General features: G+C 42.7%; 1 protein-coding gene across 1 annotated transcript in view; it reads right to left on the bottom strand.

The window, feature by feature from the left end:
• Window positions 1-24,524, bottom strand: part of EXOC4 (exocyst complex component 4) — a 947,076-nt gene that overhangs the window by 291,622 nt on the left and 630,930 nt on the right. The window contains 2 exon segments of the mRNA XM_006861146.1: window positions 11,341-11,356; window positions 18,125-18,152. Of these exon segments, the coding sequence (XP_006861208.1) occupies window positions 11,341-11,356; window positions 18,125-18,152 (44 nt within the window).

Genomic DNA, 24,524 nt, shown 5'->3' with positions numbered 1-24,524 from the left:
GGAGAAAGATGAGGCTTTCTACTCCTGTAAAGATTTACACCCTCGGAAACCCTGTACAGGGTCGCTATGGGTCGGAACCAACTCGACGGCACTTAACACTAGCCTGAGGGGAGGAAAGAAATGACCTCCTTTGTTCATTTCAGCATACAGATACCCTGGGAAGATTCACAAAAACAAAATAGCTAATAGTAGGACCGGTCAAAGGTGGGCATGATTTCTAAAAGATGTAAATGTAATTCCTACTCAAGCAAGCACAATTAGATAAAAAATGTTAAAATTACCTACACATATCAGAAGCTATATTTCATAACTTGATTTCTAATTAGACCCCATTTAAGGTTCAAATGTATAAACATTCCTTAAGGTGAGCTATTTAACCTAATAACAAGTTTCCTTTAACTAGTAAATAAATGCATTACAGGCAGTCCCTGGATTATGAAAGGTAATTTTTTTATGCATAGAAAGGTACACTATATGAAAAACATCTAACAGACGACATCAGATATGCACCTAACTATGGCACAGTGAGTTAAGTATTGGGCTGCTACCAGAAAGGTTGTGGTTCGAATCCATCAGTGGATCTGTGAAAGCCAGACTCAGCAGTTTGTGGCTGTAAAGACCTATGGCCTCGGGGGCCCTCTTGAGCATTCCTGCTCTGCTTACAGGACTGCTATGAGCTGGAATTGACTGGGTGGCAGTAGGTTTTCGTCTTGGGTGTCGACTGCCATACAAATTTGACACATTTGTAACCCAAGGGCAGATTGTACATGTTCTATATCACCATGCAAACAACTGCATTACCTTCGTGTGTGTGTGTGTGTGTGTGTGTGTGTGTGTGTGTGGACTGGGGGAAGTGCATACAAGAGCATCACAAAGAATTCAAGAAAGAAGCAAAGAGAAACAGTAGAAAGTCTCTTAATTCATGTTATCAAAATAGCAAGAGAATTAAAGTCATGTCACACACACACAAAAAGATGTAATTAATCTTTACAAAGAGACTGAGTGGCAAAAGGGAGGGAAAAAATGGAGATGTAAAAGCAGTTCATTAAGCAAGGCCATGGTTAAAATCTTCAGAGCTCACTGCAGTAATCCTTGAGACCCCATCCACCTCAGAGAAATCCCAAGGCCAACTCCACATGCATTCAGACTGACTTGCTTGAACTTTGATAGAAAACCAGTTGTGTTAATTTGCTAAATGACTCAACATTCTGCTGTATTATTTTTTAACATTATAGAATCAATCACGAGAATCACTATTCATCTCAAAGAGGCAGAGGAAAAGAGTAATCTAGACAGAACAGCTTCTGATGCTTTCAAAATCTTCAGCATTTACTGGAAAACAGTTTTACTAGGCACCCTGCTCCCAAACAGTGTCAGGAGGTTGTACGGTATCCATGTTTTCTCCTTCTCTTTGGCATCTCTAAAATAGGGAATCTCTGTGCTCTGCATGGCTGGAGTGGTTCCACCCCTCCTGACTGAGTGATTTATTTCACATACACGCCATTTCTTCCCTAAAGCCCATACATCAGTCTCAGATGACACAACCAGGTTGATGCTGCCATCTACTCCCGGAGGGGACCCATGCAGCATGTCCCCAGATGTGCTTTCAAAGCTGGGAAGGACTTCACTGTGCAGAAAGCCTGGTACATGTGGGTAAGAATGAAAGAGAACAACATGGGCTGTCCCAGAAGCCCCTCCTTCACGCTAGTGAAAGATAGGAAGCAGTTACATTCAACAGACAAGCTGCTCTTTCTTGGGAGAAAGGACACAAAATAGGAAGTGTTCTTTGCAGATTTCTGGGATGAAAGGATTTCATTTTATTTGGACGCCCACCCCCCATCGACTTCCATGGAAGCAATAGTCAGGAAATGAAATGACACATTGCATTGGGCAAATCTGCTGCACAAGACCTCTTGAAAGTATAAAAAAGCCAAGATGTCACTTTGAGGATTATGAAGTCATGATATTTTTTAATGGCCTCGTATGCATGCAAAAGCTAGACAATAAATAAGGAAGACAGAATAAGAGTTGATGCCTCTGAATTATGGTGTGGGTGAAGAAATGTTGAATATACCATGGACTGCCAGAAGATGAAACAGATCAGATCTGTCTTCAAAGAAATATAGGCAGAATGCTCCTCAAAAGTAAGAATGGCAAGACTTCATCTCAGGTACTTTTGACTTGTCATCAGGAGGAACCAGTCCCTGAAGAAGGATGGATGCTTGGTAAAGTAGAGGACCAGTGAAAATGAGAAAGACTCTCAATGAGCTCAATTGACAATGGCGGCAACAGTGGGCTCAAACACACCAACTCTGAGGACCATCCAATGTTTCATTGAACACAGGTTCTCTGTGGGTTGGAACCAATTTGATGGTACCTAGAAACATTAGGAAGTGAACTGTACTATGCAGGAAGGAATGATGTAGGACCACAGAGGTCAAGAGAAGAGCATTTAGAGTATATATGGCAGAGATTTGAACTTGATCAGCCTCTTCAAACCTTACTTTAATAGTCCTGAAAGTTGACGTCAGATACTACCTACCTTCCATGGCTGCTGTGATGTCTAAATGAGGGAACACAACCTCAGCACTCAGCAAAGAGATTGACACACAGTAACTAACAAATGACTGATGTTGTGTGCTGTCAGGTCCAGTTCTGACTCATGGCAACCCCATGGGCTTTGGCTTTCTGGACGTCATCTTTACCGGAGCAGACCACCAGGACCCTGAGCTACCAATCATTTGGTTATTAGCCAAGTGATGAGCTACTGTACCACAAGGACTCAGAGTGATGTAAGCACTGACGAGGGTGGAGGTGACGAGCGTAAAGTGTGACGTAGTTAATGATTATTTCCCACCTCACTTTACCAAGCAGTCAGCTATGATCAGCAGTTCAGAGCAACAGTTTAATACTCAAGTATCATAGCAACAAACAGATGCAGGAATGACCAATGGTCAGTAGGCAACGCCCTATGTGGACAGGGGCCAAATATATATATAGTGTTCATCTAAGGGTCTGGTACCAAACATACTCACAGGAGAGCCTTGTTGAATCAAGTATTGAATACAATAATTAACAGGCTCTTGGACTTCAACGTGACAGCCCCTGGATGATGCAAATAGTTAACACCTCCAATGGCTAACCCAAAGACTGGAGGTCTGAGTGCACCTTAGAAGAAAGACCTTAGCCATTGAAACCCAATGAGGCAGACGTCTACTCTCACACATACGGGGTCACCATGAGTTGGAGTTGACGCGACATGAACTGAGTGTGACTATAATCTATACTTCCTGAAAGCAGGGCATGCTCTAGCTAACAAAAATGTTCTTCTCTTCAAAGGTAGACTAGGGGTCTAAACAGAAGACTGAAAACAGAGAGCAAGAAATGTTAACAGCTACCTCTCATTAGAGTTGCTCTGGTAGTGTAGTTGTTACAAGCTGGGCTGCCAACCTCAGGGTCAGCAGTTCAAAACCACCAGAGGTTCCGTGGGAGAAAGATGAAGTTGTCTTGCTCCCATAAAGATTTATAGTCTCAGGAAACCTATACAGGGTCACTATGAGTAGGAACCAACTCCACAGCACTCAACCCCTACCACCCACCCCACTGCTCATAGAAGAGTGGTCGTAGTCCTTGTCCATATTCCACCTGGTGTTTTAATCTGTGGAATATGGTTGCTCCCTGAAGTATTTCTGACTTTCCTTGGGCATTATAGATGAATTCCCTCATGCTAATGAGTCCTGGGAGTCCTGGGGTGGCACTGTGGGCTAATGCATCAGACTGCAAAGTCATTAGTTCTGCAAGGTTGGTGGTTCAAGCTCACCAGCTGCTCCTTGGAAACCCTCTACAGGGTCGCTGTGGGTCGGAACGACTCGATGGCACTTCACAACAACAACAATGAGTCCTGGTGTGGCGCTGTGGGTTAATGTGCTGGACCATAATATCAATTTGAACTGCAGGGTTGGTGGTTCAAGCTCACCATCTGCTCCTTGAAATCCCTATACAGGGTCACTATGAGTGGGAATCTACTTGAAGGCACTTAACAACATCAATGAGCACAATATTATTAAACCAAACACCTACTGCTGCTGTTGCTATGAGTCGCTGAGTCCGATCTGACTCATAGCGACCCTGTATAGGAGTGGCTGGTGGGTTTGAACCATAGACCTTGTGGTTAGCAGTCCAGTGCTTATCCGTGCCACAGCAGGACTCCAATTAGAGAACACAATGCGTCCTCCTGGTTTGAGTATAGGCAAATCTATAGGAATGTCTTCATTTTACTTCTGTTGGATGATAATTTCCATGAGTTAAAATGCTGGGAGTGGATCCTCAGTATTTTTCAAGGGTGATTCTATATTTTATTTCCTCAAAATACATCCCACACCATCTACTGTGTGGTTCTTTTCACCTAGTAAGTATTTTTAAAATGATCTGTTGAATGGGAGGCAAGAGGGAGAGTCCAGGGTACAGCGGCGAATCATCAAAAGCCCCATTTTCCAACAATGCTCCTAATCGGCTCTATGGAATTAAGGAGACATTCGATTTTTAATGGTGAAAAAGAAATCTCATTAGGAAAGGACATACACTTCACACTTCAAAGTTCAGCTGGGACACAGATGGAACCCTGTCAAAAGTGTATTATTTAATCTTGTGAAGTGCTTTCCCGCTGGGGACTTCCTGTCCCTGGAAACCATGAGCAGGTGAACACAAAGCACAAGTACATCTGGGTGAGTGGAAAAGCGAGAATGAGAATCAAAGTAAAGGATCTACATCATGCCGTACATAGAGCATCGGATTCAGACCAGCCTCCTACAGTGGGATCCCGAAGAGACAAATAATGAGAGCAGGCAACCGATTCTCACAGCATGTGAATGTGTCAAGCATGGATCTTATTTCATGATTCCCACCATTGCTATTTGTAATATTTAAGCTGGAGATTTTCTTTTTCAATTGTCACCAACTAATGGGCTTCTAAAACCAAGTACCTCTGCAGTTCCTATATATGTACACACACACACACACACACACATTTACTTATTTTTAACTTACTCTGTCTTGTGATAAGTTTGTGTCCTTTGGAATGCAAACATGAGCACTGATTTCACTTAGTAATTTCCAAAAAAATTGCATCTTGAGTTGACGTCTATCCAGGGAAATTATAAATGAATTAAAATTTCACTCTAGTTTCCCAAGCTTCTGGTTTGCAAAGCCTCTTGCTTAGCACAGGCTCCATATCAATTTTCAGTTCACCGTGAGCTCCGTTTCTTCCGTTTCATCTCAGTCAAGAATTGGGGTTGCTACAGCTGGAAACATTCATGACCACAGAGGACCTTGGCCATATTTTGTGGTGCACTGGACCACAAGGTCAGCAATTCAAACTCACCAGCCACTCCTCGGAAACCCTACGTAGGGTTGCTATGAGTCAGAACCAACTCATTGACAGTTAACAACCACAACATGAAAGCTATGATGTTTACTCATCAGGACAAAAAAAGTTGCTCAAAGTAAATAAATATTTCTTATATGCCTACCCCAATGAATTTTATTTAAAAATGAGATGGCCAGTGTCAACAACAATGGGCCAAACTGTCATCACGTGTCACTGAGAGGATGCAGGGAAGAACAAACAACGTCACTTATCTGCCCTTCCTGTCAAAGATGCATGATGTGGATCCAACCACAAGGCAACATCATTGTTCCAAAAACTCAAACACAAAATCTCAGGAACCAATTCCAGAAATCCCCAGTTCAGAGCTGTGGCTGTGTAAGCACAAGGAGTTCACTCGTGATGCTTATAAGTAATGCGTCACTGCTGGGAAGTTTCCATATTTACTTTTATTTATAATCTGGCCTACAACATTTTCATTCTTCTCACACTGATCTTTCCTATTTGGCTGTAAATGATCCCACATATGTTGTGGTAGTTTAGGTTGAATAATGTACACAGTACTATTTGGAAGGCTTGGGGATTTTTCTCTAGAGCCCATGGCTGAGAACGTGTAGAAAGAAGTGACAAACTCCTATGGCCTCTGGATTCTGCAGAATCCCCCATCATTCCATTCCCAGCTTCTTCTCTGGTCTTGACTCTCTGCCGAGATGCACCATGCTTCCCAGCACTAAGAGGCTCCGAATCTCTTCCACTGTATCATAGCACTGAGGACCATCTTGTTATCGGAATCATCTTCTTCTCTTCATTTTAGCCCAATATTTCTATGTGAAAGACCTCATGACATTTACAGGCCTGCGGATGGTCTCCTTAAGTAGTCAGGAGTATTACAAGTTAGGGCCACATGGTGCCACGCATACTCCAACCCTTGTGCCACTAGGCTAGCCTCACATTTAACAGATAAACATTTAATGACATCATATAACTCGGATTATACAAGAGGGCTTCAAGAAGTTTATGGAAAAATTCCACCATCTTTCAGTTCCATTTTTCCACCAACTTTCTCAAGTCCTCTCATATATAAATGTACAGATATTAAAAGCTCTCCTCCAACACCATAACTCAAATACATCAATTTTTCTACAGTCTTCTTACAGGAGGAGGCTACTGAAAGTGCCATGGACTGCCAAAAGAATAAACCAATATGTGATGGAGGAAGTGCAGCAAGAATGCTCCTTAGAAGCCAGGATGGCCAGACTTTGTCTCTCATACTTCAGACACATTATCAGGAGCAACCAGTCCCTGCAGAAGGATATGATGCATGTCAGTTATGATGTTGGAGAAGAATATTAAAGGTACCATGGACTGCCAGAAAAAAAAAACAGTCTATGGTGGAAGAAGTACAACCAGAATGTTCCTTAAAAGCCAAGATGGTCAGACTTCATTTCTCTTTACTTTGGACATGTTATAAGAAGTGAGCAGTCTCTGGAGAAGGATATCCTGCTTGGTAAAGTGGAGGGTCAGTGAAAAAGAGGGAGACCCCCAAAGAGGTGGAGTGGCACAGTGGCAGCAGCAGTGGGCTCAAGTGTATTGAAAGGATGGTCCAGGACTGGTGGGTGTTCGCTCTGCTGCACAGAGTCACTATGAATCGGAACTGACATGATGGCACCTAACAACAACAACAACAACAACAACATAGAAGGAGCGGCACCTCAGAAGAACTCATGCGAGATCTGCTTGGCTTCTGTGGATTATCTGACTGGAGAACAATTATTGAGCAATGCTTTACAAGGGATCCCTTCAGACACAGGCATACTTAAGACTCTAAATCAGTGGAACATGAAAGCCCCAGAAAAATCCATCAAGGTGAGTGCTCTTGAAGAGAACATTGGCCTCTTAACTCTTAGGAAGGAGTAGCTGGCACATTGGGCGGAGCCTCTTCTCCAACAGCAGATACTTTGCTTAAGGTAGGCCTTTTGTATATGAGATTTTCTCAATGAAAGTGCAAAATAAGCTCATCTTTAGGGAGACCAGTCAGGTTTCCAGCCCACACCCCTGGGCGTTCATAAGCTGCCCTGAGGAAACAATAAAAGGTACAGGGGCACACCTATGTCTGGTGAATGAGATACATACCGAGGACCCAAAGAGAGGCAGAATTAGGGAAAACAGAATAACAGCTACAGGATTCAGACTCTGCAGGCCCATCAAGGCATCAGACTTTAGGAAATCGAGCCAAGAGCCCATTGTTAGTGAAGGGTGATGACATTCAGGTGCTCCCTTTAGACTAAAACATTGTTCTTAAATTCTGACAAGTCTGATCTGACTCACAGCAACCCTGGAGAGGGTTTCCAAGGAGCAGCTGGTGGCTTTGAACCTTGCTTTATCCCACAGTGCCACACTAGGACTCCCATTAGACTAAAAAGCACTTTGGGATAAATGAAGGAACCTCTAGAAAGTGATGGTGGTTGGAATTTTTTAAGCTTGTAATTTGGGAATTGAAGGGCCTCAGAGGCTAATTCCAAATATCAAGCAATCCTTTTCACACACTGAGATGCGCACACATACACATGTGACTGAACGAAGGGGCAAGGGTCACTGAACTCAAACTCAAAGACGAAATTATGATAATCCTGCTTTTCAAATTTGTTGTTGTTGTTGTTAAGTGCTGTCGAGTTGGTTCCGACCCATAGTGACCTTGTACAGGGTTTCCAAGACTGTAAATCTTTATGGGAGCAGAATGCCTCATCTTTCTCCCGTGGAGCAGCTGGTAGTTTCGAACTGCTGGACTTAAGGTTCACAGCCCGATTTGTAACCACTATGCTACCAGAGCTCCTTTTCAAATAGGCCTGGAATTCTGTCTACATGCTTTCAATGGATCTTATTCATAAAATACAGAGCAGTCAGGAAAGAATTCCAAAAAGTATTGCTACTCATTACTAAAATGTCTATCAGATTCCCTGGGAATTTATATATTTGGTTCATTATTTTAGGTGTGCTGCATCAGTTTGGCTTTAAGATAGTCTAATGTGGTTACGAATTGGCCTGTGAACCGCAAGGTTGGCAGTTTGAAACTACCAGCTGTTCCGCAGGAGAAAGATGAGGCTTTCTGCTCCCGTAAAGATTTACAGCTTCGGAAACCCTGTACAGGGTCTCTATGAGTTAGAACCAACTCCACAGTACTTAACAACAACAACAATGTAAAACACAGAAAATCTGTCAGCTCTATCTACCTGTCAGTAGGAGCTGTCCAAGAAATCATGCATTAAAGAGTGCTCACATGGATGAGGGGGCTTCAAAAAGATCATGGGAAAATTCCATGATGTTTTCATTTCGTGTTTCCCTTTTGTATTGAACCCTTACCATGTCCTGTTCTTTATAAGAGCTTTTATACAGATAATTTAATTCTCAAAACATTACCGTCTCCATCCTACCCCTGATGGAAGTGGGCAACAGAAGAGATTATTAGCTGACAGTTTAATTGTGTTAGTTATGCACCAGCACTGTTTTAGGGACTCAGCCATGGTATTTTCAACTGCCTCACAAGCATGTGAAAGTTGGCCCACGAATAAAGAAGACTGTAGAAGAATTGATGCAGCTGAGTTATGTGTTGGAGAAGAATATCAGAAGCACCATGGACTGCTGTAAGAACAAACAAATCTGTGTTGCAAGAAGTACAGCCAGATAGATGAACAACTGGTACTACTGCCCTGGGATAACCTTTAAATTTCAAACCAAATGAAAATGGAGAAGTCCCTAAATCATCTTAAATCTGAACAATACTTGCATTAACTAATTTGCCTTGGACATTATGATCTTTTAAAAAAACCTATGTGGGATCAAATGGACCATAACAACTCAAAAGATTAGATAGGAACCTTACAGGGCAGTGAGTTTATGTTAATGAGGAAGGAACAACTCAGAAAAGGAAGACGAGAATGATTGCCAAACTCAAAAAATATAATCATTGTCCCTAATTGTACATGTCAAATTGGTGTATGTTCTGCTGTGTACATTCTCAACAACAACATAAATAAACTTTATGGGGAAAATGTAAAAAAAAAAAAAAAAAAGAAGAAGTACAGCCAGAACACTCCTTAGAAAGCAGGATGGTAAGAGTTCCTTTCCCATACTTCACACATGTTATCGGGAGGGTCCATTCCTTGGAGAAGGGTCCACACAAAAAAGGAAACCCCCTGAACGAGATGGACTGACACAGTCACAACAGCAGTGGGTTCAAACACAACAACATTTGTGAGGATGGGGCAAGATGGGGCAGTGTTTCGTTCTTTCGTGCAGAGGGTCTCTAGGAGTTGGAACTGACTCGACAGTACCTAAGAACAACATGTTTTGCTTTACTTATTCCTTACAACTCTAGGAAGAACTGTTATAATTGCCACTTGGATAAAACAACGAAGGCACAGAGAGGGTGAATGACTTTCATTTAGACTTACAGCATGTAAGTCTCTATACTATGGACTCTTTGAACCTCACTGGCCCCAGATGATTTCCCCCAGGGTGAGTAAGGGAACGAACATCAGCACAGCTAAGCCTCTGCTACTGTGATCATCTCACTAAAGCACAGACTATCTAAACACCTGCAGTTCCGTTAGCATGCCTTACTCTCTCTTGCCTTCAGGTCATCACACATGCTGGTGCATTTACCTAGAACATTCTCCCCACACCTCTGTTCACAACTGTCACCTGCCCTTCAGTTGCTAGCTTAAACGTCACTTTTTCCAGGAGATCTACTCCCGTCTGTCTGGGTTCGATGTCCTTTACCCTATGCTCCCACAGCACAGCAGGCCCACCATCCTCTATTAAGGGGGCCGTATGGCGCTGGGGGTTCATGCGCCAGACTGCAAAGCCATTTGAATTGCCAGGTCGGTGGTTCAAGCTCACCAGCTACTCCTTGGAAACACTGTACAGGGTTGCTATGGGTTGGAACCGACTCGACAGCACTCAGCAAGAACAAATCCCCTATTAATCTGTAAGCATCTTGAGAGAGGACACTGTCTTTTGTTCCCCACACACAGTGCCTGCCTGGTATCTAGTAGGTACTCAAGAAGTAAGTCTAGCATTATTTTCACATCTACTCACCAACAAAGTACTTACGATTTTCTGTATACACCTGGCAATTTTCCTTTTCTTAGCGCCACTGATTTTTCTCCTCGGGTTTATTTGGTTTACTTCTAGTCTATCTTTGTGTATTTTTGATCCTGACACATTAGTTAAAGTGAAAGCTAAAATGATCATTTTCACCATACTGTTCCTTCAAAGCTAAATCACTCATAAGGTAGTCCCTAACTTCCTGAAACAACTTTTCTATTTAAACTACTTTAAGTCCTTCATTATGCAGCATTAGTTACTTTACCTATGTGCTTTCTTTCTTCTACTAGTTAAGTCCATTGGGAGCAGGAACTGTACTTAGAACATCATTGAATTATATCTGTAACAACTAATGTTATATGTCTAGCATGGGAGCACAGTTAATAAATGTTGTAATAAATGGCACTATTACACATCAATAATACAACTTACTTGAGTTTGCTTTTTAAAGGTGTGGCAATGTACAGATCCTTTTAAGGCTCTCTTTTAGGGAATCAATATGGCTGGCTAAGCAAGGTGAAAAAAGAACAGAGATGTTGAAAGACAAAACAACAACAAAGGAGGAAGTTATGATGTCGAGTGACGCATGCATTATATTGCAGGTATCAACAGGAGGCATTTTTAAGAGGACTCTCTTAGCAAGTCAAAGCCGGGTCCTTTATTCTCTAATGTGAAGTTTAGCAAACATGCCCTAAGCTGAACACCACTGGGGCGTCATGACAGACGTCAAAGACTGGAAGTCATGATTCCAACTAAGTATCAGACATTTGTATTTCATGTCTCAAAACATGCATCACATGCCTGGTGAAGTGAAATCACTGTATGTTTGCTGGAAGAGGCAGGCCAGCCACTTGGGTCTCTCCTTCACTGTTTCCTGATAGGATGCAGTTCATTGTGTTTAATAAATGAGTGCCTTGGAAAACTCAGTTTGAATCACCTCTAATGAGTATGGCTACTTGGCAGCTAAGCTTGCTTCTGAACTTAGTTATGATGATTTCTCATCCAATTCTGATGTTTATTATCACTGGATTAACTGCCAATCTGAATGCAAAGTGCTTGAGGAAAAAGCACTTAAAAACGATTGCACGATCTCTCCTAACCCATATGTATGATGTGAGTTCTAGACATTTCTTGCCTCCTAAACTTTTGAGGCCAAGCTGGCTAAATTTCGTCTCTCATACTTTGGACATATTATCTGGAGGGAACAGTCGCTGGAAAAGGATATCATGCTTGGTATGATGGAGGGTCAGAAAAAAGAGGAAGACCCCCAATGAGATGGATTGGCCAGGTGGCTGCATTGATGGCGTCAAGTGTGGCAGCGGTAGTGAGGTTGACCCAGGATCGGACATTGTTTCATTCTGCTGTGCATGGGGTCGCTATGAGTCGCTTCTGACTCGATGGCACCTGACAACAACAACTACAACAAACTTTTGTACTTGTACCTCCTTTTTTCTCACTAATTAATTATTTCAATTAAGCCATGGCAGTTTTCTCACATTATCAGTGTTCCTCTCCTCCAATAGCTATACTTTGCCAGACCTAGTTCTATAATTAAGTATCTTGCAACAATATTAGTTTTCAGGGATGGTTCAAAGTTCTCCTCAAATTTACCTCCTATAGTGCCCCCTATTCGGAAGTGATGATCTTCTTTCTAGTCTCATTTTTAGCCATCTATTGTCCTGGTGTGGCACTGTGGGCTAATGCACTGGACTGCAAAGTCAGTTTGAACCGTAAGGTTGGCAGTTCAAACTCACCAGCGGCTCCTTGGAAACCCTATACACAGTCACCCTATGGGTTGGAATTGACTCAATAGCACTTAACAACAGTAACTGTCCTGCTATAGTGCTGTAGGAGACATACTGGGCTGGGTAGCACAAGGTGGGAAGTTCAAACTCACCAGCTGCTCCTCAGAAACCCTACACAGTCACTATGAGCTGGAGCCGACTTGACAGCACTAAGCAGCGACTGTCCTGTCACCCTTGTGAGGTTCCGTCATGGAAACACTGGTTGGAGAAACACCAGCATGGTATCAAAAGTGAACTAAGCTAAACACTTTTTAAGCCATCTTAGTCTGTGTCTTCCTAGTATCATCCTATTTTCCCTTCCAGGGGCATCCAAGAATCATTTATTTCTTTACAGTTTGTTTCATAAATAGCTCCATTCATTAGATAGTTACTAAAGACTTTATCAATGCTAGCATTCCATTTTATTCACATTTTCACTCCTCCATCAAGGGTAAATTAAATCAAGGAACCCTGGGGGTGCTGTAGGATAAGCACTGGACTGCTAACCATAAGTTGGCAGTTCAAACCCACCAGCTACACCACAGGAGAAAGAAGAGACTTCCTGTTCCCATAAAGATTTACAGCTTTAGAAACCCTATGGAGGGTCGCTGTGAGTCAGACTCGACTTGATGGCAGGGGTGGGGGTTTAAGGCCAAGTCAGAGCTAAAAATTCTGCTCACAGATCAGAGACACAGAAAAGTATAGACTATTACATTTGTACATGGGAAAATACAGAAAAAAGACTCTCCTGTCTGATAGTTCCTTCAGTTGACAGGTATTAAGTGAAGGAACACACAGCCTTTGTAAAGAAAAATTAGATCCTATTGAAGACTCTCAATGACTACACTATCATTTCCTACAGAACTGATATTTCTCTGGATCCTGCTGTTCACAAATATGAAACACAGAGAAGTTGCCCAAGAGTCTTGTCTGGGAGCAGGCAACTGGGCCCAGGAAGGTCAATTCGTTGCTAGTAATTGCAGTTGAACATGGTAGAGATAGAAAAAGCCTAGAAGTAGCTTGTACATTTTTTTGTTGTTGATTTTAGATCCAATGTTTCATCCAAGAGAGATTTTGTATTTTCAAGGCAATATAAAAATGCCTAAGGAATATATGCTTCTTCTTCATATCACAGATATGGGAAAAATTCATCTTAATGGGAAAAATTTATTTCAGAAAACTACTTGGCATCATATAAAACACATATGAGGGGGGAAAAAAACAACCCACCCCAAACCATCATAGTGGTACAGCCAGTCCCCCTGATGACTCATTCTCAATATGGTCGTGTACATCACTGCCCATTTCTAGGAGGCCAACAATGAACAGTCACAGGCCTGACAGCCATGGGCACCAGAGTTGGCTTTGCTTTCAGCCTTTTGGCATTCCAGGTATACGACGTCTGTTCATCCTTGCCAATACATTTTCTCATGTGAGGCTTATTCATGGTCTCTTTTGAAAAAGTATGCAAGTAGCAGTCATATTACTGTTGAATTTTGACAAATTCTTGACAAGCATCAGTCATGTGAAATCCCAGAAACTACCTGGAACATGACAGTAAACCTCTGAAGTATCTCACATATGGATTAATTCAACCCGCGTTCACTGACTGGTGCCAGGTGGGCCCTAGCTGCTGGGGAGGCCAAGTCAAAGAAGCCAAGTGGGTGCAGGCTGAGCCCTCCTGTCTGCAGGGCCAATCAGAGCTTAGAAAGGCCTCTCAGACTTGAGCCTCATTCTGCTTTGGGGCTGCAAGGCAGGGAGCACTGCTTCTGTATCCATCAGAGGAAACTGCAATCCACACAAGATAACTGCTTTGCTGAAGGTCACACTGCTATCAACTTTTCAGGTGTGTCTTAAACCTAGATCTGGCTCCGAATTAGCCCACCAGATAACTCATTCTGAAGAAGACAGAGTCCCAGATGCATGTAAATACAAAAGAAAGTACTGTAGGAGTCACAGGCTCAGTGGTTCTAGAACATTTCCCAATGAGCAGAAGGAAATAAAGGTGTTATTTTTCACAACTAAATTTTACATAAGCTGGCAGTTTGGGGATTCCTGTAGAACTACTACATCCTATGAACATGCTTGGCTGCTAACCAGAAGGTTAGCAGGTTGAGGCCACCCAGAGGCACCTCAGAAGGAAGAGCTGGAGTTCTACGTCTGAAAAATCAGCCGCTGAAAAGTGTCCCTCTGACATTGATGGAGTCACCTTGAGCCAGAGCAGACTTCAAAGAAACTGGTTTGGAGTTTGGGTAAGACTTCTGAACAAGTTTAAAATACTGGCAACACTTGGCTCTTTGAATTGAGCTGGAAACATGCATGGGAAAAATGCATGTCTATGAGGGTGAGCCAAAACTTACCCAGACTTTGAGTGGAGAATGAATTCCAATCACCTTTTAAAGACAAGTACTTCATTTTCAACATAATCACCCTGCTTTTCAATACACTTTGTCTATCTGTCAACAAACAAGCATTCTCTTATTTAAAAATGTTTTAGGCTACGCTGCAAGCCAAATACACTGCTGTCTTCACTTCTTCATCAGAGGGGAATCTTCATCCTCAAAGGGTTGCTTTCATGGACCAAACAGGTAACAGTCTGATGAAGCAAGATCAAGACTACAGGGAGGCTGCTTTAATACCTCAAAACTAAGTTTTCACAGAGTGTCAACAGTATGGACAGAGGTATGTGGATGTGCATTGTCATGCAAGATCACAAGGCCCTTGGACAGCAGTCCTCTGCATTCATCTGAAGTTTAGGCTTCAGCTCTTCAGTGAGCATCTCACTGTAATGAGTGAGCACTGTGGATTGTTGAACCTTTATCTTGAAAGTGTTCCAATACTGGCCCTTGAGAATCTCAGAAAACTGTACAGCATCAATTTTCTAGCTGATGATTTACTTTTGAACTTCTTCTTGGTTAATGATAGAGGAGATTTCCATTCTCTGCTGTTTACTCTCAGGCTCACAGTCATGAATGCTAGTCTAGTAATGATCTTTTTTTAAAGAAACTTTCACCTTCCTTCACGCATTGGTCCAAATTTTGTTTGTAGAGGTCCTAACTATGCCCTTCCATGAGTTGTTCCAGTACCAATCTCACACAACCTTTTCAAAAGCCAAGTCTGTCAGCGATTATTTCATAGGCAGAGCCACAGCTGATCTGCAAATGATTTGCCTCATCTATTTGACAGAATCATTTCATGTGCATGTTCAATGTTGTCATCAGCTGTGGACGTGCGTCTTAGTATAATTGGAGTGCAGACAATTTTTGACTCACCCTTCTGGACATGACCCTTCACTATGAGTGTGTGTCTTCCCATAGGAAAGGATGACCAGAATGTGGTATTATTGCAGGACACCAATGCCATATGGACTCCTCGTATGGTGCTGCAGGATAAGTACTGGACTGGGAACTGCAAGGTTGGTGGCTCAACCCACCAGATGCTCCTTAGAAATTCTGTATTGGGTTGCTATGAGTCACTTAACAACAACAACCATGCCATACACCCTAGGAGCTGTTGGAGAACCAGAGTTTGCTGAGACTGGATTACAAATTGGGCCAGGAACAAACATTTGCATCTTTTGCCTCACAGAACAATGCTCCAATGACAAAAATGAGACAGTAATTAGACGATGTGGGTTTCTCCTTAACCTGACCCGCCATCTCCCCAAACAGCACAATTACCCTGCTAATGAGATTAAATTTGGTTTAACTGGAGGATTAATCCACAGCAGAATCCCTGCTGGCTGCAGTTCCCACCGGGTCCATCGTTCTGTGAATGCACCCATCTAATACTCATTTACTTTAATGAAAGTCAGACATAAGAATTGGGCTGGTACAGTCTCGAGAAACACAAGGGCTTTTGTTTATATTGAAAAAGAGTCTCATTTGGTTGATCTGAATCTTCCTAATACCCAGTGAAATAGTTATTAATAAGCATCAGCACAGCAAGCCAGAAAGTCATATTTGCATTCATTTAAGCCATAAATAATTGAAGGTAGATTTCATTCCTTAAGTCATGGTTTCAGGAAAAACCCGCAATAGTGTGTTGAATGAAAAGAGACCATTAGCAAGACAAAGTGTATTGAAAGTTGAGGGCGGCAGATGTTCTGTCCACACTTGCAGGACATGGCTCATTCCCAATAACATATCACTGACTCTCCTGTTATAGTCATCTCAGCAGAGAGGAGAGAATGAAACTGTCTGGTTTTTTGGTTCTCTTCTTCCTGCAGGGCAGGTCTACAAGGTCCATGCCAGTCCTATTCCTTAGACTGGAAGAAAACTTAGTAATGCACATATTTGGGCATCCATTTAGTCACTCACTGACAAAGCATCTGCTGTAAGGCACCTCTAAATGCTAAGAATGAGAAATGGACAAAACATAGAAATTATTCTTCACAAGCTCAGGAAAAAGTCACACATTATGAAATAACATTAAATGCCAAAACCAGCAATGAGAGAGACAGAACACGAGGAGAGGAAGGGGAAACAGATACACAAAGAAAGAAATGAACATAATAGAAAACATCAGAACATAGTAAAGGTAAGTACTATTCTGTGGAATCAAAACTCATAGCGTTGGCTCTGGGTCATGGGTGACCTCATGTGTCGCAGAATGAAAGACCGCTGGTCCTGTGCCCTTACAATGATGGTTGCTATGTTTGAGGGACTATGTTACATAAATTCATTAGGAAGTGGTCGGGGCCATAGAGGTGTTTCCCCGCCTTACGTATAATCCTTAACTTTCTTTCTCCTCGAATTTGTGCCATTCATACTTTTGTGTTTGCGTTTATTTTTATCACAACCTTTACCTCCTTGGCGGTATGTTCTTTGCAATCCGGGTGTCTGTCTGATTGACTATGGCGTCCCCTCAGTACCTACCTAGCACGGTGTAGGGGCAGATGCAAGAGCCAACCTTCTGTATAATGAATCCTTTCTGAGAAGGAGCATGATATGAACCAGCTAACTTAGGGCCGTGCTGAGGTGAGTAAACTTGAAGAAATTGTATGAGGGGGCCGTAAAAAGTTCATGGAAAAATGGAATGAAAAGATGATGAAATTTTCCCACAAACTTTTTGAAGCCCCGTGGAATATTTCTTTTCTGTGGGCTTGTGTTTATGACCACTGCATGCTTGTAGCTCGCCTACCTACTACAGCTGGAACAAACTGCATTTGTGCAAGCTCCAATTCATTCATCTGAGTCTCTACTTTCAGAAGTATTCAGAAATTACAAACAATATTGCTGTTACGAGAAACCATGCCTCTTATTAGTTGGGTATGCAGCAGTGTAGAAGGAGGGGAATTGGTTTATTGATTATTCATAAAGAGAAAATGCAACATATTCAATGAGAAACAGACCATAAACAAGGGGATCGCCAGTGAGTAATGCCTAGCTCATAAGGATCTCTGGTAGCATAGTAGTTACGAGTTGGGCTGCTAACCTCAAGGTCAGCAGTTCGAAACTACCAGCCTTTCCATGGAGAAAGATGAGGCTTTCTGCTCCCATAAAGATCTACAGCCTCAGAAACCCTGTACAGGGTCACTAGGAGTCAGAACCGACTCCACGGCACATGACCACCCACCACCCCCAATGTGGCTCACAGCCCACAAGAAGAACACTTTCCAGCATGCTTTCCTTGTCCCTCCTCTCACTCCTTCCTTTGAAAACTGCTGTTGTTAAGTGCCACTGAGTCTGCTCCAGCTTACAGCAACCCTGTATAGGGCTTCGAAGGAGCAGCTGGTGGGTTTGAACCGCCAAACTGGCAGTTAGCAGTCCAGTGCGTAGCCTACGGTGCCAACACAGGAACACAGAGCATTGTTAAGAAAGCTAAAACCAGTGAGTCACTGTCCTGTAACACTTCTTTATTCACCTCGAAAAGATGGGCTTGGTCAACTGTGACCACAAGGCTGCACTATTCTGTTCTTCAAGTTAATATGTAAGTTGAAGCCCCTTTTGTAGCACTGCTATTAAAAAATAAAGAATGCCTGTCTCTGAAGTCTCCAAGTCACGAACCAGAGTTATAATTAGATGTCGGCCCAGTCAGTTATTTGGGTTTACAAACTCTTGAAAGCAGTGACCAAGGAATGCCCATAAAATATCTCCACGGGTGAATGTCTTTTTAAACTTAAGGGTGTTTGAATTCTTATGTTGGCAAGAGAGAAACCCTTATTAACAGAGGACAAAAAAGAATTAAGCACAACTATATTTAATATAATTATGAATAATGCCTTATGAAGAAAATGAAAGAGAGGTTACTGAAACAAAACTTGTATTCTTGGGGTTCTGAATCTTTTATTCACAGTATCGTAAAAAGAACCAAATTAATTAACTGAGGTCTTGGGAAGAAGAGAGTGTCCCTTCTTCGGTGAATTAATTTCCTTGAAGAAGAGGTTGTTATAAAAATGCAGAAGAAATCAGAATACCTAGAAATTGGACCACTGAGAGATATATTTATTTTCAAATGTACAAGCAATACATAACTCTACTTATTTAATCTAAACATGATTTTATGAGAATCCAAAAGGGATGAGATCATAATTACCTTTCCAATTTGTCTTTAGAATTCTCAGGTCACTTTCATACTTGTTACCTAATTTAATGCCACCAACAATCTTATTGTATTGGCATTTAACCTGTTCCCTTTAAATCTGTAATGAGATCAAGGTAGAAGAAAGGATAATAAAATTATCCTCAAACAATTCCCATCTCCCTGGCTGGCTACAGATCTGCTCCACATCTGCCTCCCTTACAATTTTCATACCCGTCTCTGGCTGGTGGGACTGAATTTTCCTATTTCCATTTTAACATCCTTCCTACATTTCACCACCAGATTAACTTGCAGCAAAGATCTCACACAGTGATGTTCTCCATTTCGAAAGCCTTCAATGGCTTTCTCTTCCATTGCACAAATCTATAAAAGTCTCTTTTCTGGGTTGCACAGCCTGCCCATGATCCTGCTCCGTTATTTCCAACATCTCTGCAGGATGCTTGTTTGCTCAGATTTCACGAGGATCCCAAATTCTCCCTGCCCTATAGCTGTCATTCATCCAGAAAACATTCCACATCAGTGAAGTCGCCGAGCACCCACAACTACCTGAAATCAATGATACGAGAGCTGAGAAAGAAAAGGCAAAGAACCCAACTCCTCAATGAGAGCATGTCCCAGGGCCAGTAGAAGTGGGAGATGAGTCTGGGTCTTTCTGTCTGACTCAGTGCCTGGCTGCCTTTCATGACATCAGCATCTTGTCACTGTGAGAGTGACTGTCATTCAATACTTCAAACTATGTGATGTTTAGCCCACCGGACTGAACATGACTATACGCGAGGAGCGCATCTCTAATTCTGGAAATAGTTTTCATGGATAATCACAGTAATGCCTGATTTCACCTTTAGGCACAGGAGTAAAAGACCCTAAGCACCCATGTAAGACTCTAATGCTACAACAGAACCTATCTAAAGTCTACGTGTCTCAAATGCTTAAGGATCAATGGGGGCGCTGTAGGATAAACACAGGACTGCTAACCTCAAGGTCGGCAGTTTAAACCCATCAACTGCTCCGCGGAAGAAACATGAGGCTGTCTATTCAAGTAAAGATTTACTGCCTCGGGAATTCCACATAGGGTCCCCATGAGTCGGAATCAACGTGATGTCAGTAGGTTTTCAAAAGCTCAGCTTCAGGCCTCTTGTTTCTCGTCTCCATTAACCTCTCCTCTTAAGCTTTCATAGTCTAAGGAACACAAGGTTGGGTTCCTATCTCATACTTTACTACACTCTGTCACTTCTCTGAAATTATTTCTCCCCAACTACACTTTCATTGCCTTCTATTTTATTTGTCTCCGTATTTCTTTGATTCCGATCCCAGTGTATGGGTAATAATTATGAACTCAAGGGTATAATCTATTCTCGAACACTGGCCTGGGCTAGAATCTCAGTTCTCTCAGACACTTAACTATGGGACCTCCACAGCCCTCAGGTTCTAATCCACAAACTAGAAAAACACTACTTTCCTTGGAGGGTTGTTGTAACTCACCTAATGTATTTAAGTGCAATGCCTGAAATACTGTAGCCCTCACATACATGGTAGGTAATAATTCCAAGAATTTATTTGCTCGTGTATTTATAACTACACCAACTAAATAAATCACAGGATATTTTCATCATAAACTTTATGTCTCTTTGAGCAGGAATTCCCTCGAAACTTTTAGTGATTCTTCTCTACAAAACTGTAGCACTCTAGAAATGCCATCAAGAACGACATCAATGTTTCACCCTGGGCCTCTGCCAGCATGGATCCCTCTCTGCTTGGGCTGCTTGGCTGCCAGACACTTCTCACAGCTCACTCTGTGATGTTCGTAAGATGGTCAAGGATGAGCTGCAGCTATAACAGTGCCTCATGACTCTTTGGAGTCCTGGTTTGGCACTGTGGGATAAACACTACACTGCAAGGCCAGTTGAGCCACAAGGTCGGAGGTTCCAACTAACCAGTTGCTCCTCGGAAACCCTACACAGGGTCACTATGAGTTGGAACCGACTTGACGGCACTTCACAACAACAACAACAACAATCACTCTCCGGCACTTTTCCTTGCTCTGTTTTATCACCAACTGATACTGTACAGATGTACTGGCTTATGTGTTTGTCTCTCATCTACCTAACTAGCACGCAAGTACCAAGTGGACTAGCTGTAGACCTAGAAAAGTGTTCACCACATGGCACGTACTCAACAGATATTGCTGAATAAATGAAAACCTGCTGGATTCCTGTTCGGTTCTCTCTAGAGACACCAAGGACTAGACACTCCAGGAGTTATAACAAGTAGGGTCATGGTTGGCCGAACTAATCTGTGAACACACGGAAGAAGTGTCAGACCCATTCTCCGTTAGTCGAGAAGAACTGAGTTCCTGAGTCTAGTTCTGGGTTCCACACTCACACGTCTGCTTAGCCCACCTGAAGTGTCCCCAGATCTGCGCGGGCATTGGACAGTAAACTTGGAACCTCAGAAAAACAAGTGCTGTTTAACATCGCTCCAGCCCTTCTCACTGTCCTTCACTATCTCGTCAGGACTCCTATTTGGTGATGAGACCTGTAAAGTAAGGATAGGGCACAAGTCTGATGACATGACTTGGGCAGAATAACTTGCTTTTTTTTTTTTTAATTATCACCAGTAGCACATTCTTGCATGTTCAAATCCTGCAGTTCTCAATCTGGCCCCCTTTAAAAAGTGGCATATGTTCACAATAAATCTTTAAAATGGCTCTATTAATAGAGTGGCTGTGCTGACAGTTTTACAAATGGGCTCCATCTTTATGCAAACTGTGTTTTATTAGATTGCATTATAATGATTTGCAATAAGAACACAGAGAGATGAATTCTGAGAGAAGGAACTCCAAACATTGCTAAGCTGGTTAGGGCTTTCGGAGCCCGTGAATTTAGGGTGGCAGACTGCATCCCGGGAACAACAGACAGACCAGATCAGTTTTGCTACAGTCGTATGCTTCTCCGCCTGCTGTCCTCAATCAGAGAATAACAGTCTAATAACTGGCTTTGTGTCGATCAATCCAATTACTTCCTATTTGGGATGTGCTGACACGCCACTAAATCGGCAGACAGATGGCAGGGTCTTTCATTACCCTCCGACTGAATAATTAGCTTCCCAGGCACAGAACTGGGGAAAGAGCCCATCTAAGAAGTCGAGCATCCTCCAAAGAAAACCAAAGGCAGAGATGGCTAAAAATAATCCTGCTAACCCAATGCTGTATCAGTGCCGTGCCTTCTGTCAACAGGCGACCTTCTCTGGGCAGCCTTGGGCAAGAGGGGTGGCCACCTGGCCATATTTCCACTAGAGTCCTTTTCCTCATGTGTCTGGTTGCTGTCCATCCCAGGAAAAGTACAGCATGAGTCTGGGATCCAAATGATGCCACCTTGGCAACGTGAAACTGACCGGGTCTCATGTTCTTTGGTGTGGGTCGGGAGACGTTGACCTGATTCGACCTTCTCCTCCCAGCTAATAATAATTCCCTCAGGGCCCTAACAGAGATCTGGAACATCACTGCCACATCCTTATGAATATTCATTCTCAGAGGCTACAAACACCAACAAACACCCAACTGCCGGAACAGAGAGGGTCCACATACTGGACCAGCACTGAAAGCAAGGGGATACTGGAGTGCTGGGCCGCTACAGCAGACACCTATATGGCCCTAGAATGAGAAGTACACTTCCGCGGTTGTGGTTAGAGGGAAAAGCAGACCCATTAGCCATTGCTGTCTCTTTTCTAAGTGCCTTCATTCCTTATTTATTGAGGACAAGATTCTATCCAACAATAATTGCAGTATGAACTTTTCTGCAGTACATGATTTTTTTAAAAAAAGACGGTATTTCAATACAGTGTCTCTTTAATTTAACAGTTAAGAACTTGCTCACAGTGAATAGTTGATTTGAGAAACAGAATCACTGGACAGGGAGCTGGGGCCAAAGGAGAAGAGAAGAAAATGACCGGTAGCAGCAGGACGTGACACCTTCAGACATTGTCAGATGCCTGGACAGCTTCCGAGGAAGTACAGTCAAGCTGGGAGAACTGGATCCTAAAGGAGTTGAACTGAAAGTAGGCCTTCTCAGATGCTAAGAAAAAGGACAGGAGAGCCAAGTAATTACAGTTAAAAATCAGGATGAAGATTTCCTTTAGAGATTTTACAAACACTGCAAATGAAGACTTCCAGAGCAGAAGAAGTAGGCTCAACATCTGGCCCCAAAAGTAGGCCACGTCGCTGCAATGTCACCAGGAGAGGTGGCAAAGGGCTGGGCTGCTGGCGGCTTTCTCAAGTAACTTCTGGTTCGATACCAGGCTCTGCTCTCCAGTCCTAACAGAAATGATGCTTCACTGATTAAAACAGCCCACACACTGCCTCCCCACCAATCTACATAAATGTCTTCTTTCTCTAAAGCCTAATTAAGGCCACCACTAAAGTAGATATTTATACTGATAATTCAATCGATGTAATGTACACATCTCCTTCCATGCTTCAGAGAGTTGGGTTTAAATGCCTTTTCTGATTACTAATTATTTTCTAAGTGAGTTTAATGCATGTGAAAACCATCGGGAGCCCATGCCTGACAATGAATGTTCTCCATTTATTTGACAAGTAGGTTCCACGGGACCCCTAGACATGAGCCTCAAGAGCATCTACCTGCCAATCGCAACCCGGAAGGGCTGGTGAGCTTTATGGAGTCGGAGATGATTTTAGCTCTGAGATCTTCCCTTTAGTTCTGGGTTAGCTGAAAACCTGAAATAGGAGAACAGTCCAACTCAACTGTAATGGGGGAGGAATATGCCTAACTGCTGATTTCAAATGGGGTGCATGCGGTCACCCCAAAAATAAAAATGATCTGAAATTGGCCTAGCACATGAGCTTGTGATTGAGGCAAATGGCATGTGCATATTTTCTACCAATTCTCTCGGATTTAGCATTTCAGTGTGATTTGAAGTGTTACAGTCATCACTCCCAGAGTGCCTGGAAATCGAATCTCACTTTTGCATCATCTGTTCCAGGCTACTCAGTGTTCAGCAACACGTAAGTGTCCCCGGTGGGATGGACAGAGACTCATTAGCAGCGGGAAGCTTTAGGGCTAGTAAGCATTCTCAGGTGAAGATATCTCTCAGACTTTTCCAGTGAAAATCAATTCATCAAGTTCCTCTCCTGTCTACCCTCGATTGGATACTCCTTAAAAAGCTCGCTTCTCCTTCGAAGGGGTTAAGAGCATTTCACCCAGCCATCACCAAGGGCTGGTCAGCTGGTGGGCTGTGAAACAGACCGTCTCTTGTTTCTGCTGGGGAGATCAGGTTGTGTTCGTTACCTGTTCATTAGTTAACTGGCTGGAGGCTCGGAGTCCCAGCGGAGATGCCGAACACTAATGGCGTCAGTTTGTTACATGAGAATACACAGTTCACCTAATTATGCGGTCAGCCGGCTGAAGAGTCTCCTATTAGAAAAAGTGGCAAGTCCTTGGACACTTTAAACCAGATGATCAATATTCTGACTACATCTAAGTGGGAGAGCTGGAATCTAAGTTGGTATAATACAGTTGTGACAGTTATGTGTGGATACACAACAGAAAGTTGGCCGTTGTGTCGAACAACAATGCATTCCTAGAAGCTGAAATGGAAGGGAGAACCTCTTTTCCCACCAACACTAAAATAAGCCTTCTCCTAGAAATGCATAGAACTATCAGAAAATTTGGTAAATAAATATATATAAG

Source organism: Chrysochloris asiatica, unplaced genomic scaffold (genome assembly GCF_000296735.1).
Source record: "Chrysochloris asiatica unplaced genomic scaffold, ChrAsi1.0 scaffold00041, whole genome shotgun sequence".
Taxonomy (NCBI): domain Eukaryota; kingdom Metazoa; phylum Chordata; class Mammalia; order Afrosoricida; family Chrysochloridae; genus Chrysochloris; species Chrysochloris asiatica.
Note: the sequence above shows the minus strand (reverse complement) of the source record. Positions and strands in the feature narration are given on the sequence as shown.